This window comes from Triticum urartu, chromosome 5A (genome assembly GCF_056163025.1).
Source record: "Triticum urartu cultivar PI428250 chromosome 5A, HENAU_Tu73, whole genome shotgun sequence".
In the NCBI taxonomy this organism is placed as follows: domain Eukaryota; kingdom Viridiplantae; phylum Streptophyta; class Magnoliopsida; order Poales; family Poaceae; genus Triticum; species Triticum urartu.
Window position 1 is genome coordinate 661,984,531 of NC_141877.1, and position 19,531 is coordinate 662,004,061.

The following is a 19,531-nucleotide window of genomic DNA, read 5'->3' on the forward strand; positions in this document are numbered from 1 at the left end:
TCCTAGTTCCCACCCTTGTTTTATTTACAAACATAAACTCAAGGAGTGAGGCGTTTTGCCTCCCAAAAGCATCTACACCTGCGCTGAATAAAAAAAATCAAAACAAATACTAGAAAATTTTAAAAAAATTCAATTTTTTGGCATGGTAGATAATTTGGTGCGTGATGTCTGGTTCAAATTTCAAATCATTTGGACATCTGAGGATATCTCGAAAAAAAGGACAAATTTGAGGTCTGTTAACTAGTGTACTATTCATATATTGTTCCGATCAAATTTGTCTTTTTTGCTGAGAGCTATTCAAATGTCCAAATGCTCTGAAATATAGAGCGCATCTCACGCACCAAATTACCTACCATGCACAAAAAATTTGATTTTTTTGATTTTTAATGAATTATTTCTTGACCAGGTGCAGATGAGCCCGGACTCAGAATTGAATATTCGAAACTGAAGTTTCTTGTATCTGAATATATTCATGAGAATCTGTATGAACAATGCATGTGGGCATAAGAGTCTGACACCTTAATTACAACAACAAATTAAAGGTACCGCCACCTAGCTAGGAATCAAAAATGGGATACAAATCGTATCTCAAACTGCAGCTTCCGCCTAACACCATCCCTCCCTCCTTGGCGCACCCTCTCGCCAGCAGCTTACCAATGGCGGCTTCCAGGCACAGCTTGCAGTCCCCACCGGACAGGTCCTTGGTGCACTGGGCCAGCCCGTGCAGTCTCCGCGTCCCGGCGACCGCCTCGGCCGCCCCGGCGGCGAACAGCAGCGGCGAGAGGTACGCCGTCCTCGTGAGCCTCTTCATCATGCCGGCGACCTCGTTATCGAACTCGTCCGACCTCGCCGCGCCCTGGACGCCGCCCGGCACGACGGCGCTGTGGTCGGCGTCGACCTCGCCGAAGAAGTGCCCGTCGGAGTAGCGGAGCATGCAGGCGTCGAGCCAGACGACGGCGTCCTTCTTGGACGAGCAGAGGCGCCGGGCCTGGGCGCCCGCGGCGCGGATGCACTCGGCGCACGTCGCCCTGGCGACGTCGCCGCGGCAGAGCGCCAGGCCGTGCACGCCCCCGGAGCTGCCGATGTCGAACCCGATGCCCGGGGCCTTGGTCTCGAGGAGCGACATCAGCTGGCGCAGGCTGCTGGCGAAGGGGCTGTCGGCGGCGAAGCTGCCCGCGCCGGAGCAGGACGCGGCGAGCGCGTGGTCGGAGCCGGCCGCCGGTGCTACAAGGAGGAGGAGGAGGAGAGCGAGCGTGGCTTCAAGAATCGCCATGGCCGGCCGGTGAGTGGAGCAAGTTGGTTGCACACTTGCACGGTGTCGATATATAAACAAGTGTGGCCGTGAGCGAAGGAAGGGAAGAAGCACCAAGGCGACCGGACCGGCGTGGTCTAAAACGTTGGACGCGTGGAGTGGTTGGGGCTGGAGCCGGACCATGGTGGGTAGGCTGGGCGCTTCCTGGACGAGGTCGCATGGGCCGCCGCTACTCGATCCGCGGCCCGGACTGGGCAAGCCGCCAATCAAGAGAAGTCGTGCGAGAGCGACCCGCCAACGCTGACGCTGACCCGGCCGGACAGAGACTGGTGTATGTCATTTTTTCGGGAGTCTAGACATTTTTTCTTTCCAATTGAGTGCTGTCCCCAACCGTTTCGTGGACGCTTTCAGACGTTCGAACCGGCGAAGTGATAGCAAACCTGGAGGCTTTGCCGGAATCTCGACATCCGCCTAGCAAACCTCGAGCTTGGCTCCGGCCATCCGAGCACGCGACAGTCGCGGGAGAGCACAACTCTGCTCCTCTGTGTTAGAGTTTGAGAAATATTCTTCATGTAATCTTTTTTCGACAATGGAAACGGTAGGAAAACCTCCTACTGCATATATATTAAAATGGTAAACAAGTTACAAGTTACATTTTTGTACAGTGAAGAAGGGATTTTTTTTGGGGGGGGGGGGGGGGGGGGAGGGTTGTTGGATTATGGATGGGCTTAGGCCCATATAAGACACTAATCCCTGGTTAATATTGACGCCACATGTATGAGATGGCAGGTGGTGGAAAATTTAGTCCCACCTTGCTAGTTGAGGAGAGTTGAGACCCCTTTATAAGGGCTGCTCTACCACTTGCCATTGGGAGCTTGGGAAGAGGAGTGGTACACGCGCGCTCCTCCTCCTCCGCCGCCCGCCTCGCCTCGGAGTGGGCCGACTCGGTCGTGGGTCTCCGCAAGGCCCACGACTTTCTTTCTTACGGACTATATAAGAAGGCGTGACCTAGCCGTCATCTACTGTTCCTTACTCTGTGCTGTCTCCGGCGATCCCACCCCGACGACCGTGTGCATGTTTGGTCGGGAACGGCAATAAGGTTTTTGGGGAGCGTCTCGACGCGACTGCTCCCGATCCGTCCCCAACTTCGTCCGCCTCTGCTTCCACTACTTCCCCTACATCGACACCATGGCTGACGACGTCGCCTCCAAGAAGAAGGCCACGGACGACGCCGAGGCTGCTGCTGCCGCCGCCGCGTTGGCCTGGCCAACCGGAGGGTATGATCTGTTCATCCCTCGTTTACTTGTATTTATGCTAGCCGTATATGTGCTTCTCATAGAAGGTTCGATGTTCTGTACGTGCTAGTATGCTTAGGTATTGCTATGAGATGCATACCTTTTATGCCATGCTTATTGTTTACTCGTGGATAAATCTAATCGGAAAAGTGCTAATATTTCCAACAATCCAAAAACCTTATTTTAGGCACTTTTCGATTCAAGGCTTTGCTGCTACTCTGAAACCGGAAAAGTTTACTGGGACGCATTTTAAGCGTTGGCAGACAAGGACCACCTTGTGGCTCACAGCGATGAACGTGTTCTGGGTTGATGGTGTGTCCCTCACAGAAACGATTGCTCTTGAACAGGAGAAGGCGTTTAGAGAGGCAACCACAATCTTTCTGGGAGCAGTTCTGAGTGTGATTGGAGACAAGTTGGTCGACGCCTATATTCATATGGGCGTTGCCAAAAACTTGTGGGATGCGCTCGAAGTCAAATTCGGCGCAACTGATGCTGGCAGTGAGCTATATGCCATGGAGCAGTTCCATGATTACAGAATGGTTGATAACCGTTCTGTATTGGACCAGGCTCATGAGATACAGTGCATTGCTAAGGAGCTGGAGCTCCTGAAGTGTGAGTTACCGGACAAGTTTGTCGTGGGTTGCATTATTGCAAAACTCCCTCCTAGTTGGAGGAACTTTGCTACTTCTCTCAAGAACTTGAGACGTGAATTCTCTGTTGAGGATGTCATTGGTCATCTCAGTGTTGAGCAGAACTCGAGAGCAAAGGACTCACATGTGAAAGGGGCAGAGGGTTCTTCTAGCGCCAATGTGGTGCAGAAGAGCTTCCACAAGTTCAAGGGGAAGAACTCTGTCCAGCAGAATACTACCTTTAAGAAGAAGGGTAAGAAGAAAGACAAAAAGAGAGATGACTGCTTTACTTGTGGTTCAGATGAACATTGGGCAAACAAGTATAAGAAGCCAGCACAGGACTCCAAGTCTGTGAATGTCACTCTGAGCAACAATGATGCGGCATCTGAGTATGGTAATCTGTTTACCATACTTTCAGTTTGTCAGTCCACCGATTGGTGGATTGACACTGGGGCCAATATTCATGTGTGTGTGCTGATGTGTCTTTGTTTTCTTCCTACCAGGTCGCACGAGATTGTTCCATCCTGATGGGGAATGGCTCGCATGCTTTTGTTCATGGTGTTGGCATGGTAGATCTGAAGTTTACTTCGGGAAAGATCGTGCAACTGAAGAATGTGCAGCATGTCCCCGCCATAAAGAAGAATCTCGTTAGTGGCTCCCTTCTATGTAAAGAAGGGTTTAAGTTAGTATTTGAGTCTAACAAAGTAGTCGTATCTCGGTATGGACTATTTGTTGGAAAAGGATATGATTGTGGTGGTTTGTTCCGCCTTTCCTTGGAGGATTTCTGTAATAAAGTCGTGAACCAAATTCATTCTAATGTGAACGAATCCGAGGTTTGGCATTCACGTCTTTGTCACATAAATTTCGGTTGTATGACGCGGCTAGCTAAGATGGATTTAATCCCGAGCTTCACTTTAGCCAAAGGCTCTAAGTGCCATGCGTGTGTGCAAGCTAAGAAACCTCGTAATCCTCACAAGCTTGCGAAGGAGAGACACCTAGCACCTCTAGAGCTCATACATTCAGATCTCTGTGAGATGAATGGTGTGTTGACTAAAGGTGGAAAGAAATACTTCATGACTCTGATTGATGATTCCACTAGATTCTGCTATGTGTATTTGTTAAATACTAAGGATGAGGCTCTACACTACTTTAAAGTCTATAAGGCTGAAGTTGAGAACCAACTTGAGAAGAAAATAAAACGAGTCCGGTCTGATCGTGGTGGAGAGTACTTTTCTAATGAGTTTGATTTATTCTGTGTGGAACATGGTATTATTCATGAGAGGACGCCTCCCTACTCACCCCAGTCAAACGGGGTTGCCGAACGGAAAAACCATACTCTAACTGATTTGGTTAACACCATGTTAGATACATCGGGTTTATCCAAGGCATGGTGGGGGGAGGCTGTATTGACATCTTGTCATGTCCTGAATAAAGTTCCCACAAAGGATAATGAGACTACTCCCTATGAGCAATGGGAAAAGAAAAAAACCACACTCTCTTACTTGCACACTTGGGGCTGTTTGGCGAAAGTCAATGTGCCGATAATCAAAAAGCGCAAGTTGGGACCAAAGACCTGGACTGTGTTTTTCTTGGCTATGCCAAGCATAGCGTTGGCTATAGATTTCTAGTGGTGAAATCTGAGGTACCTGACCAGAAGGTCGGTACAATTATAGAGTCTAGGGATGCTACATTCTTTGAGGATATTTTTCCCATGAGAGATATGCAAAGCAATTCTAGACTGGAATATGATGAGACTCCTGAACCTGCTATTTCGATGGAATATTGTGAACATAAAAGTGATAAGCGTTCCACGGAGGATGACGAGGAAGCTCCTTCTAGGAGCAAGAGACGGAGGACTGCAAAGTCCTTTGGTGATGATTTCCTCGTGTACCTCGTGGATGATGATACTCCTAGCTCCCTTTCAGAAGCTTATGCATCTCTGGATGCTGACTACTGGAAGGATGCGGTCCGTAGTGAGATGGATTCCATCTTGGCTAACGGGACATGGAAAATCACTGATCGTCCTTATGGTTGTCGACCATTAGGATGTAAGTGGGTGTTCAAAAGGAAGCTTAGGCCCGATGGTACTGTTGAGAAGTACAAGGCTAGGCTTGTGGCCAAGGGTTATACCTAGAAAGAAGAAGAGGATTTCTTTGACACTTATTCACCTGTGGCTAGACTGACAACCATTCGAGTGTTACTCGCTTTGGCTGCCTCGCATGGTCTTCTCGTTCATCAGATGGACGTTAAGACGACTTTCCTTAACGGAGAACTAGATGAGGAAATTTACATGCAACAGCCGGATGGCTTTGTAGTAAATGGTCAGGAAGGAAAGGTGTGTAAGCTAGTGAAATCTTTGTATGGCCTGAAACAAGCGCCTAAGCAATGGCATGAAAAGTTCAACACTATGACATCTGCTGGCTTTGTTGTGAACGAAGCTGACAAATGTGTATACTATCGCTATGGTGGGGGCAAAGGAGTTATACTGTGTCTATATGTCGATGACATACTGATATTTGGGACCCACCTCAAGGTCATTGAGGAGGTCAAGTCTTTTCTATCTCACAACTTTGAGATGAAGGACCTGGGTGTGGCTGATGTTATCCTGAACATCAAGCTACTGAGAAATTCTAAGGGTGGAATTACACTTTTGCAATCCCACTATGTTGAGAAGATTTTGAGCCGTTTTGGATGTTCGGACTGCAAACCTTCTGCAACGCCATATGATCCTAGCATGCAGATTCGAAAGTTCGAAGGCACGGTTGTAGATCAATTGAGATATTCTCAAGTGGTTGGTTCACTGATGTACCTAGCATGTGCTACTCGTCCTGACATCTCATTTGCTGTGTGCAAACTGAGCCGGTTTGTTTCCAATCCAGGAGATGTGCATTGGCATGCTGTTGAGCGAGTGATGTGCTATTTGCAAGGTACTGTGAACTATGGAATTCACTATTCTGGGTACCTGACGATACTTGAGGGGTATAGTGATTCAAATTGGATATCTGATGCTGATGAGATGAAAGCCACTAGTGGACATATCTTCACACTTGGTGGTGGTGCTATTTCCTGGAAGTCTTGCAAGCAGACGATCTTAACCAGATCGACTATGGAAGCAGAACTCACAGCATTAGACACATCATGCGTCAAAGCAGAATGGCTTCGAGAGCTTTTGATGGATTTGCCGGTGGTTAATAAACCAGTGCCGACTGTCCTTATGAACTGTGACAATCAAACAGTGATTGCCAAGGCTAAGAGTTCAAAGGACAACATGAAATCCACAAAGCACATAAGAAGAAGATTGAAATATGTCAGAAAATCAAGAAACTCCGGAGTAATAGCGTTGGATTATATCCAGAAGGCTAAGAATCTGGCAGACCCTTTTATGAAAGGGCTATCACGGATTGTGATAGAAAATGCATCGAGGGAGATGGGTATGAGACCCACGTAAGTTGCCATGGGGGTAACCCAACCTATGTGATCGGAGATCCCATGAATTAGGACTTGGGAAAACAATCCAGCGGTCAACTGAGGAGAGTATCCTTAATTAACCCACTCCGTTGGAGATGCACAATACTCTCAATTCTGTAAGGCATGCTGACTTTTGTCTTAATGTGTTCCAAAGCTTGCGTAAGCAAGATGCTAACCTACAGAGCATTCTTTGGAGGAACACACCTATGTGAGCCCGACTGCTGGTCACAGTCTATGAGATTGGATAATCTCTATTAAGCTCATGAGAAGGTATGGAGTATGACTAATAAGCTCCACCCGGGGTTTAGCCTTCGGCAGCCATGTATCAGCTGACAATAGGCGAAACTTCTGCATGCCAAACTGACAATTCAAGGCATAGTCCATTGTTCAGTTGTGAAGAAGTCTAATCCTGTTGCTCTAGGTGGAAGTTCAACTTAACAGTCTCCACTGAAAATTCTGGTATATCAAACATTGTTTGGAACAGTTGACAAACTTATGTGCCTCGAGATCTGGTGGGGGATTGTTGGATTATGGATGGGTTTAGGCCCATATAAGACACTAATCCCTGGTTAATCTTGAGGCCCATGTATGAGATGGTAGGTGGTGGGAAGTTTAGTCCCACCTTGCTAGTTGAGGAGAGTTGAGACCCCTTTATAAGGGCTGCTCTACCACTTGCCACTGGGAGCTTGGAAAGAGGAGTGGTACATGCACGCTCCTACTCCTCCGCCGCCCGCCTCGCCACGCCTCGCCTCGTCACGACGCGCGCGCGCCGTGGGTTGCGGGTTGCGGGAATGAGCCAAGCCGAAGCTTATTTTTGCCGCTCAGGAATGAATTAATTAATCAGGGATTAATTAACGATTCGCTAACATGTGGGCCATTGTCCAAGACGTTGGACTGTGGGCTCACTTGCGTTGCCAGGACTCGGCGACCCTTGCCGGGGTGCAATGCTTGCCGGGAGTGGGCCTCCGCAAGGCCCACGACTTTCTTCCTTACGGACTATATAAGAAGGCTCTGGCCAGTGAAGTAACCTAGTTCGGTTCACTCACTCCCTCTCGCGTGACCTAGCCGTCATCTACTGTTCCTTACTCTGTGCTGTCTCCGGCGATCCCATCCCGACGACCGCATGCACGTTTGGTCGGGAGAGCAGGTGCCTCCGGAACCCTATCGTTCGAGATCCTGCCCGGGAGAACGGCAATAAGGTTTTTAGGGAGCGTCTCAACGCGACTGCTCCCGATCCGTCCCCAACTTCGTCCGCCTCTGCTTCCACTACTTCCCCTGCATCGACACCATGGCCGAGCCGCCGCCTCCAAGAAGAAGGCCACGGAGACGCCGAGGCTGCTGCTGCCGCCGCCGCGTTGGCCTGGCCAACCGGAGGGTATGATCTGTTCATCCCTCGTTTACTCGTACTTATGCTAGCCGTATATGTGCTGCACATAGAAGGTTCGATTCTATGTTCTGTACGTGCTAGTATACTTAGGTATTGCTATGAGATGCATACCTTTTATGCCATGCTTACTGTTTACTCATGGATAAATCTAATCGGAGAAGTGCTAATATTTCCAACAGGGGTGAGGTTTGAAAAAAGTCCATTTTAACCCTGAACTCGTAGACGTTCGGTGAAACGAACCCCCAAGTTGAAATCCCGGTCGATTGTACCCTGAACTATGCAATCCTGGTCTAAATCAAACCCTGACAAATGTCAACCGGGATTTGTCTAGCTGGTGGGCTAAGAAGCACCCGTCCTCCGCGCTGGGCCAGCCCATTTATTTTTTTGTTTGCTAAAAAGAATTATCTTTATTTTTCTGTTGCTCTTTTGCAGCAGAATCGCCGATAGCGTCAAACAGAAGAGCTTCGGCGTAGGGCTTGCGCAAACGGGCCGGCCCATTGCTAGGAAACGAACGAACGTACAAAATAAAATGTAACAAACTAAAAGTTGTGCCGCTGGTTGGATTCAAACCCGCGAAATTTCGCTGGATAGCCGCGATGCCAGCCAATGCAGCTAGCGATTGGGATTGGTATTAGAGTACATCGTAAGTTTCAAGTAGTATGGCCAGCGGCAGATCCATTTTTTTAAACTTTGTTCAAAAAAAATGAACAATGTTTTCTTGAAGAAATTTAAAACTCAAACAAACTGTCAAAACATGAACAATTATTGAAAACATGAACAAAAATTTATATACGACAAACGATTTTCAAATATACATTGAACATTTTTTAAGTATACGATGAACAATTTTTAACTACACAGCAAACATTTTTGTGATATCCATTGAAATAATTTAAAACATATTATACATTTTTGTGATATACGATGAACAAATTTTATACATTGAACATTTTTGTAATATAATCTGAACAATTTTTAACTACACATTGAACAATTTTGTGATATGTGCTGAAAAACCATTTGTTGTACACCGAACAATTTAAAATTGTGAACAAAATTTGAAAAAGTGAATAAATAGCAGCAACGGCAACCACACTAGCTACCTACTTAGTACGTCTATATTGCAGCGCCAATTTTAAAGTACAATGTATCGCGACAGATTTCTTTTTTCTTCAAAGTGTTCAACAATTCTTGGAAACAAATGTGATTTTTTAAATACATTCAATTCTTTAAAAATATACTTTGAACATTTTTTACATATGTTGAAATCTTTTAAATAAAAATTGAACATTTTCGTGATATACACTGAACAATATTTAATACATGTTGAACATTTTTGTGATATCCATTGAACAATATTTAAATTTCATTGTACATCTTTGTAAGAAAATGTTTTTTGAAGTCAGTTCTATGTTTTAATTTAGAACAAATATTTGTAAACCGAAAAAACAACACGGGGTCGCGTGTTCAAGGCACACAGTGCGCATTTTTTTTACAAAAAAACAAAAGCGGGCTGGCCCAGCAGAAGCAAGGTGTAGCGCCATTTGTGAATTTTTATTTCTTAACGGAAAAAATAAAGCGGGCCGGCCCAGAGGGGTGGAGGTGTGTGCCTCAGCGAAATCCCAGCAATCCCGGCCATCCAAACGACTCGAAGGTTTGATTTAGACCGGGATTGCATAGTTCAGGGTACAATCGACCGGGATTTCGACTTGGCGGTTCGTTTCGCCGAACGTCTACAAGTTCATGGTTTAAAATGGACTTTTTCCGGGGATGTTTGGACAAGAGGGTACTGTACAAGAGGGTCTTTGGTGTGGTGGACCATATATCTTAGATTGGAAAAATCAGTCTTGAAGCTTTGCTTCTAGTATGAAATGGTGGGTGTCACATTCCTGAAATAGTTATTGTTGCGCTCCTTCCACAGGCTCCAAGCAGATACCAGGAAGATGTCCATCATCATTTTGCAGGGGTGTTCCATCTTCTGCTGTTTGATTAGTTCCGGTCTACGGTCATGAGGGGTCCATTGGATATTGAGGATTCTTCAATAGTCCTGGCTGAATTTACATTGGAAGAATAAGTGTTCATCCGTTTCCACAATGTGATCACCACATAGCAGGTAGTCTAGATTGTTTCCAATATTGTAGTGTCTCCTTTTGAGCATGTTCCTGGTATTGAGTAGGTCAGCCAGTAAGAACCAGCCAAAGACTTTGATCTTGGGCATACTTTTGGATTCCCATAACCACTTGAAGGCATCATGAGCAACTACATCTCTCAAGTAGAATTTACAATATGTTATGGTTTTAAATTTGGCATCTCCCCAAATGCACGTCCAAGTGTCATGTGATCCCGATGGATCAATGTTGATCACCCCTCTTTGTATCTTTCTCACTTCTTCATGTAATCTCAACTATCTCTCTACATCTTCTCTCCCGTATCTGTTTCTATCTCCTTGTAATAGCTGGGTTCCTAATCCATCTCTTATACATCACGGCAAGGTTCTGCCTCAATAAATAAACACCCGCGGATCTCCCTCGAGGAGAGTAGGAACGCTTCATCATACCAACCTTACATTGTATACAGAGCCTAGCCTCTTCCCTATCATCTAGTAGACACCAAAACAAAACCCTAGCCATGGCTACAAGCTCAAGCACCATCACCCTCATCCTCGGCGCTCCACCAACAGAGAAACTCGCAAGGGGGAACTGCCTTTTCTCGAAAGCACAGATGATGTCGACACTGCGAGGCACGCAAGTGACCGTACTCCTTGATGGAAGCGATGCCGAGCCGCCGAAAATGGTGGAGGTCACGATGGCCGACAAGACCACGGCTATGGAGCCCAACCCTCTGTATGATCCGTGGCTGGCGAAGGAACAACAGGTTCCAAGCTCTACCTGCTGAACCGACCCTAGAAATCCTTGCACAAGTCATCGGTAAGGAGAGTACCTTTAATCTATGGATTGCTCTTACCATATTGTTCGCCGTGCAGTCTAAATCTCGGATAACTAATCTAAAAATCGCCATCTCCAACACCAAGAAAGGCAATATGTCAAGCGACTCCTTAATCGCCAAGATGAAGAGCCTTTGAGATGAACTTGGGGAAATGGTCGACTACATCCTCGCTGGCATTGATCGGGATTATGATCCCATCGTTGCATTAGTCGGCGCAATCAAGAGCTCGATCATCTTTGATGACCTTTTCTCACAAATTTCAGCATTCGATCAGAGGATGAAGATGTTGGGCGACGGACCATCAGGATTCCGTTCGTCTGCGAATGACATGTATAGAGGTCATGGGCAGGCCCGCAACAGAGGAGGTCGCGGGTGAGGGAACAGAGGGCGCGACTGCGCTGATCGTGCCTCTCCCACTCCTGCTCGCGTCGGTGGAGGCGGTGGCTACCAGCAATGCCAGCAACAACTGAAGGAAATATGCCCTAGAGGCAATAATAAAGTTGTTATTTATATTTCCTTATATCATGATAAATGTTTATTATTCATGCTAGAATTGTATTAACCGAAAACTTAGTACATGTGTGAATACATAGACAAAACAGAGTGTCCCTAGTATGCCTCTACTTGACTAGCTCGTTAATCAAAGATGGTTAAGTTTCTTGACCATAGACATGTGTTGTCATTTGATGAGCGGGATCACATCATTAGAGAATGATGTGATGGACAAGACCCATCCGTTAGCTTAGTATAAATGATCATTTAGTTTTATTGCTATTGCTTTCATCATGACTTATACATGTTCCTCTGACTATGAGATTATGCAACTCCCGAATACCGGAGGAACACCTTGTGTGATATCAAACGTCACAACATAACTGGGTGATTATAAAGATGCTCTACAAGTATCTCCGATGATGTTTGTTGAGTTGGCATAGATCAAGATTAGGATTTGTCACTCCGATTGTCGGAGAGGTATCTCTGGGCCCTCTCGGTAATGCACATCACTATAAGCCTTGCAAGCAATGTGACTAATGAGTTAGTTGCAGGATGTTGCATTACGAAACGAGTAAAGAGACTTGCCGGTGACGAGATTGAACTAGGTATGATGATATCGACGATCGAATCTCGGGCAAGTAACATACCGATGACAAAGGGAACAACGTATGTTGTTATGTGGTTTGACCGATAAAGATCTTCATAGAATATGTAAGACCAATATGAGCATCCAGGTTCCGCTATTGGTTATTGATCGAAGATGTGTCTCGGTCATGGCTACATAGTTCTCGAACCCGTAGGGTCCGCACGCTTAATGTTTGATGATGATTTGTATTATGAGTTATGTGATTTGATGTATTGAAGGTTGTTCGGAGTCCCGGATGAGATCACGGACATGACGAGGAGTCTCAAAATGGTCGAGACGTAAAGATCGGGTGTGATGTTTATCCTTTATGCATGTGATGTTTATCCTTTATGCATCTTGTTTTGCTTAGTTCGGCGGTAGCATTATAAGGTGATCTCTCACTACATTTCAAGGTATAAGTGTTCTCCCTGAGTATGCACCATTGCGACAGTTCGTCGTGCCGAGACACCACGTAATGATCGGGTGTGATAAGCTCTACGTTCACATACAACAGGTGCAAGCCAGTTTTGCACACGCGGAATACTCGGGTTAAACTTGACGAGCCTAGCATATGCATATGGCCTCGGAACACTGGAGATCGAAAGGTCGAGCGTGAATCATATAGCAGATATGATCAACATAGTGATGTTCACCATTGAAAACTACCCCAGCTCACGTGATGATCGGACATGGTTTAGTTGATTTGGATCACATGATCATTTAGATGACTAGAGGGATGTCTATCTAAGTGGGAGTTCTTAAGTAATATGATTAATTGAACTTTAAATTTATCATGAACTTAGTCCTGGTAGTATTAGCATATCTATGTTGTAGATCAATAGCTCGCGTTTAGCTCCCCTGTTTTATTTTTGATATGTTCCTAGAGAAAACTAAGTTGAAAGATGTTAGTAGCAATTATGCGGATTGGATCCGTGATGTGAGGATTATCCTCATTGCTGCACAGAAGAATTATGTCCTTGATGAACCGCTAGGTGACAGACCGATTGCAGGAGCAGATGCAGACGTTATGAACGTTTGGCAAGCTCGATATGATGACTACTTGATAGTTTAGTGCACCATGCTTTACGGCTTAGAATCGGGGCTTCAAAGACCTTTTGAACGCCACGGAGCATATGAGATGTTCCAAGAATTAAAATTAGTATTTCATACTCATGCCCATGTCGAAAGGTATGAGACCTTTGACAAGTACTTTGCCTACAAGATGGATGAGAACAGCTCAGCTAGTTAGCATGTGCTCAGAATATCTGAGTACTACAATCACTTGAATCAAGTGGGAGTTAATCTTCCAGATAAGATAGTGATTGAAAAAGTTCTCTAGTCACTATCACCAAGTTACTAGAACTTCATGATGAACTATAATTGCAAGGGATAATGGAAACGATTCCCAAGCTCTTCGTGATGCTGAAATCAAATAAGGTAGAAATCAAAAGCATCAAGTGTTGATGGTTGACAAGACCACTAGTTTCAAGAAAAGGGCAAAGGGAAGAAGGGGAACTTCAAGAAGAACGGCAACCAAGTTGCTGCTCAAGTGAAGAAGCCCAAGTCTGGACCTAAGCCTGAGACTAAGTGCTTCTCTTGCAAAAGGGACTGGTCACTGGAAGTAGAACTGCCCCAAGTATTTGGCGGATAAGAGGATGGCAAAGTGAACAAAAGTATATTTGATATACATGTTATTGATGTGTACTTTACTAGTGTTTATAGCAACCCCTCAGTATTTGATACTAGTTCAGTTGCTAAGATTAGTAACTCGAAACGGGAGTTTCAGAATGAACGGAGACTAGTTAAGGGTGAAGTGACGATGTTCGTTGGAAGTGGTTCCAAGATTGATATGATCATCATCGCACACTCCCTATACTTTCAGGATTAATATTGAACCTAAATAAATGTTATTGGTGTTTGCGTTAAGCATGAATATGATTTGATCATGTTTATTGCAATACAGTTATTTATTTGGGACAATTACATTTCAGCCCTTAGTTGTGTCACACCTGTTTGTTTTGCCCCTAAATTCAAAAAACCCCCAGTCTTGCCCAACCCCGTTTGCTGCACTTATGTTTTTGCCCTTCCGTCACGGCTCCGCCTGGTCAGCGCCGTTTGACCATAACCATCGGCCGTTTATGGACATTTTTGCCCCTGGGCTGGTTGCCCTTATTACTTCCTCCTCGTTGAGCTGAAGTGGAAAAAAGAGCGACCGCGCAGCAAAAGCAGAGGAGGAGAAGTGGGAGGAGGTGGATCTGGAGATGTCGAGCCCGGGCATCTCATCTAAGCTATCGTCGGCATCCGCCATGGCTGGAGAGGTAAGCAACGCTTGGTGATTCCCCTTGGATTTCCCGCGGCTCCTCTGTTCTAGGGTTAGTGTTTGTGTATTTTGGGGGGAAATCTCACATTTTTTGAGCAGGTCGACGGGGTGGGCATTGTGGAGCATGCATCCGAGTTTTATCTGCCGGACGACACCTACACCGGCTTGGAGTACTGCTCGAAGCACCGTTGCGCTGGACATGGCCTAGTTCCGGCCCGTCGAGTCGCCTGGGGAGGGGGAAGCACCGGCCAACGGTTTTTAGGGTGCCCACTTGATGTAAGAGTAACATTTAGATCATTAATATTGGATATGGACATGTCTTTGCTGTGATCTGATCTTTGCCTAAATTGCAGTTGCCAGAAGAGTGCCACTGGTTGGTTTGGGTTGATCCGCCTCCCCCAACTCGTGTTGCACTTGCATTTGAAGACATGCATGCTGAGATTGAACGGATGTGGATCAAAAGTCATCAGTTGCAGAAGAGAAACCTGGAGCTGGCGAAGAAGAAGCGCACTTTGAAGAAGAAACTGAAAGAGCGAGATGAAATGTTGCGTGTGTGGACACTGTTGTTTGGTATTACCCTATTGTGTGTTGTTGTTGTGGCCAGCTCTGTGTCTTCACAGATTTGAGCAAGTTATTAGATGATGTAGTGCTGTTTATGATGGATGATGAACTAAATGGTAATGGAAGATGCAGTTTGGAACTTGTTTATGAGTTATTTATGTGAATTCAGTAGTATCGATGATCCAAATCATTGATTGATCTTGAACATGGCATAAGATTGCACAACAATTGAACATCACCGAATGATAACAATTGTACAACACGACGACATGCCAAAGTTGTTCACACGACAGAACATACCAAAGTTGTTCACACGACAACAACATACCAAATGGTTCACACGACGACGACATACCAGAGTTGTTCACACAAGGACGACATACCAAAGTTGTTCACACGACAACGACATACCAAAGTTGTTCAAGATGACACGACGACAACATAACATAGTAGTTCAACATGACAGTGCACATCACATTATTAAGTGAAGATGACAGGGAGCAATTAGAACTTCAGTGATTTGCTCCTAGTGTTTCTTGCTGGGTTGGTTAACAGCCTTGCCTTGGATCTGGTGTTCTTTGCTGGAGCTGGAGCTTGAGCATGAGCAGAGGGTTCAACTACTGCTGCATGGCCTGGTTTCTTCTTAGCTGCTCTTGGAGAAGCCCCTCTATCAGCTGGCCTTTTGTAATTTTTCCTGGGACTGACAGATGATTGAGTAATCAGACATGGCACATTCAGAAACCTAGAAATAGAAACAATAATTCAAGGGTTCAATGTAGTAAGTGTAAATACCTTAGTACTGTAGGTCCAACTTGTGTAGATGGCTGCTCATTGTTGAGTGGTTCTGTTGCTGCCTCATCATCATCATCTGTTCCATCAACATTTGCATTTTCCTCATTGTTCAGTGGTTCTGTTGCATCCTCATCCACATTTTCTGCTCCCCAATGTTCATCCTCCTCTCCAAATGCAGCATCAACTGATTCTTTGCAGTTTTTGGCAATGTGTCCAAATCTCCCACACCTCTTGCACTTTCTCTTCCTAAAACCAAGCCCCTTTCCTTCACTACTAGCCCCGATCCTTTGCTTTCTTGGCCTATCTGGTGCTCTGTTTTGAACTGGTGCACACAATTTGAAACCTGGATCCACTGTGTCCCACTGTTGCTTTCCCTCTAAAGCTGGTAGGTTGTCTGCATAAGTAGCTATGAATTTCTCAACAGAGTAGTACTTATGAACATATTGATCAATGGCATTGGCTTCACCTCTCAGAGCTGTAATAAAAAAGAGAGCATGGATGCATGGCTTGCCAGTAAGTTGCCACTGTCTGCAGCTGCAAGTCCACTTAGCTAGGTCTACTGGGTACCTCCATTCTCTTTTTTCTTTGTCAGTAGCAGTCACCTCTGCCTCTGTTGGGCTTCTCCTGACCATAGTCATTCCCAAACCTTTTGATTTAGCCATCAAGGCTTTCATTACAGATGGTATGATGTTGTGGCCAATGAAATGGTCAGTGGCAATCCTTTTCCTTATATCAAACTTCTCCATGATGTATTGCCTAATCTTGTCTAGCAAATCCACTATATGCAGCCCCTTGTACTTCTTGATCTTGGAGTTAAATGCTTCTGCCAGGTTGTTGTTAACATAATCAACCTTGCTGAACTCATTTATTAGAGCTCTAGCCCATATTTTTTTGTGGTGCATTTCCAAATATTCCTTTACCTTGGGCTTGCTGTGCAACTGTCTCACATGGTAGTTGTGCTTCTTGATGCTGTAAGTAAGTGAGGAAGGCCACAAATTTTCATCATAAAACTTCCCCTTAAATTTCTTACTGAAATTCTGAGCTAGATGCCTCATGCACTCTCTATGCTCAACTGCAGGGTAGACCTCTTCTACATCAGTTTCTAGTCCTTTACAAGCATCAGTATGTATCACCAGCCCTTCTGGATGTCCTATGACATTTTTTAGGTTTTTAAAAAACCAACCCCAACTCTCTTCAGACTCTGCTTCTATGACACCATATGCTACAGGAAATAGCCAGTTATGAGCATCTATGGAACATGCAGCAACTAGTTGGCCTCTAAACCTTCCATTCAATGCTGTAGCATCCATAGCAAGGTATGGCCTACACCCCTCCAAGAAACCCTTCTGACAAGCCTTAAAATAGATAAATACTCTTCTAAAGCACTCTTTCTGGAAAGATTTACCTCTGAGCTTGTACTGTACAGTGTGTTTGTCAATCTCAACAACACTGCCAGGTGAAGCCCTCTCAACTTCAGCCTTGAATGTGTAAAGTAGCTGAAAACTGTCATTATACTTGCCATATATCCTGTCCAGGGCCATCTCTTTCCCATAGTAACATCTCATATATGGAGGTTCAACTCCATATTTCTCAAGTAACTTATGTTGAATTTCTTTTGGACCAATGCCTGGATTATGTCTGATCCATGACATTGCAGCATCTGCTATCCACCTTCTCTTTGCAGCTCTCAGCCTTTGGCTTCTGTTAACACTTGGACAGTTGTGTTGGTAAGGATTTACTTTGATCTGAAATGAATAAGAAAACACAATAAGTAATAAATAACTATTAATCACAACTAGTTTATTAGAGATTGCAACTATGAAAACATGTGTAGTACCTGCAACAGTGTGCTTCTCCTCATCAAAGATGCATGCAATCTCCATTTGCACCTTTCATATGCACAATGCACAGTAAACCTTGTTGGATCACTTTTGTCAATTTGAAATTCTGTTTCTGTCCTTATTGAGAATGTTGCAACAGCATTTCTACAGTCAACTGCAGAGGGAAAGACTACACCTTCCTCAATTGAGGGATTCTCTCTGTCATACATAATTACAGGCCTGTCCTCATCATCATCTTCAAAATGTCCCATGTCCTGTTCCTCCTGCTTCTCATCATCATCAGTGTCAGAAAATTCTGCTGGTATATAATCCTCATCTGCTGCATCTTCCTGGTTATTGTGTTGGACATAGCCAGGATACAGTTTCACATCCTCTTCATCAGACAATATTGCCTCATCAGGCATAGCTTCCTCCACAACATGATCAGCCACTTTCTCTGGCTGTGCTTGGCTTTGACTGCAAGAAGGATCAGAATTGACTCTAGTAAATGGAGTTCTAGGTGGCTGACAAGCAGTACTGCCTGCTCTTGTGCTTGACCCGTGTTGTACACCTGAACCCCTTGAACCCCTTGAACCTGATGGCCTAGAAGACATGCTTTCTGCTCTAGTTCTCTGAATAACTGTAACTTCAAAGTTACATGACATGGTTCGTGCATTTCTTCCAAACATCACTGCTAACTCATCATCAGACTGCACAGGGACCCAATTAACTTTCTCACCATCCCAGTACCTGAACTCTACTGCATCAAGCACACCCCAGGGATACTTGGAAGATATTGCATTTCTAAACTCATTAAAACTGCTATTATTGTCCACCACTAATGGGAAATTAAAGCCACATCCTTGTTGCTTTATGCCGACAGAACCTAATACAGTTGTCTCCATTCTTATAGACAGAGAAAATGCTCTTGTGGGATCCATCCTATTATGCAAACAGGGCATAAATCAACACACAATAACAAGAAAAAACTACCTACATCATGTAGATCTAGTGTAAAATATCTTACTCCACCAGATCCAAAGGAGAGAGGAAGGGAAGGAGGGAGAGAGCCCCTACTCGACCAAATCCAGGGGGAGAGAGACATCTAGGGAGAGAGGGAGGGAGTACCCCGATGGAATCTAGCATGCCCGCGTGGATCCCTTGTCGCCGCCGCCATCGCTGTCCATTGGGTGGGAGGAGCATCGATGGTCCGTCCGCTCGCCAAGGTCGCCGCCACCACCGGTGCATTCCCCGCTGTCCATCAGGTGGGAGGAGAATCGATGGCACCACTGCTCACCAAGGTCGCCGCCGCTCAGAACTAGGGTTTGTCGAGCGAGATAGAGTGAGATGGGGAATGAGAGTGAGGCAGGACCCACCTGTAAGAGCAAGCTAGGGGCAAGTTGTGTCCATAAACGGCCGCTGGTTATGGTCAAACGGCGTTGACCAGGCGGAGCCATGACGGAAGGGCAAAAACATAAGTGCAGCAAACGGGGTTGGGCAAGACTGAGGGTTTTTTGAATTTAGGGGCAAAACAAACGGGTGTGACACAACTAGTGGCATGGATGTAATTTTCCCACGTAAGCCGGCAGGCTGACGTAGTCGCCTTGCTGGGCGACGTTCTTCACGTAAAAGTAGGACTTCTGCCAGAGCTTCACCGACTGGATCAGTGGGATGGGCGGGAACGGATTGTTCTCGCCCGTCCGCCTCATGGCAATGAAGGCTCCGCAGGGGGCGGGCACGCCCGCAACGACGGTGCCGAGCTTGCTCTAGAAGAATTCCCCCAAGAGCTCGAGAGTGGGGAGAACCCCAAGAAAGCCCTCGCACAGCGTGACGAAAGACGACAGCAGCATCACCGCGTTGGGCGTGAGGTGATGCGGCTGGAGGTGGTAGAATTCGAGGAACGCTCGAAGGAATCCGCTCGCCGGGAGGCCGAAGCCGCGC

General features: G+C 45.7%; 2 protein-coding genes across 2 annotated transcripts; both read right to left on the reverse strand.

Annotated features, from left to right (window-relative positions):
* Positions 1-430: 430 nt before the first annotated feature.
* LOC125506453 (antimicrobial ginkbilobin-2-like protein) lies at positions 431-1,368 on the reverse strand. Its single transcript, XM_048671265.2, has one exon. It carries the CDS (start codon positions 1,271-1,273, stop codon positions 557-559), a length of 717 nt encoding a protein of 238 aa, XP_048527222.1. The 5' UTR covers positions 1,274-1,368; the 3' UTR covers positions 431-556.
* A 14,114-nt stretch (positions 1,369-15,482) lies between these two features.
* Positions 15,483-17,631, reverse strand: LOC147973867 (uncharacterized). Its single transcript, XM_087524815.1, has 3 exons — positions 17,608-17,631; positions 15,771-17,515; positions 15,483-15,720 (listed from the first exon to the last, which is right to left on the reverse strand). The coding sequence occupies exons 1-3, from the start codon at positions 17,629-17,631 to the stop codon at positions 15,483-15,485; spliced, it is 2,007 nt and encodes a 668-aa protein (XP_087380941.1).
* Between the last annotated feature and the right edge of the window lie 1,900 nt (positions 17,632-19,531).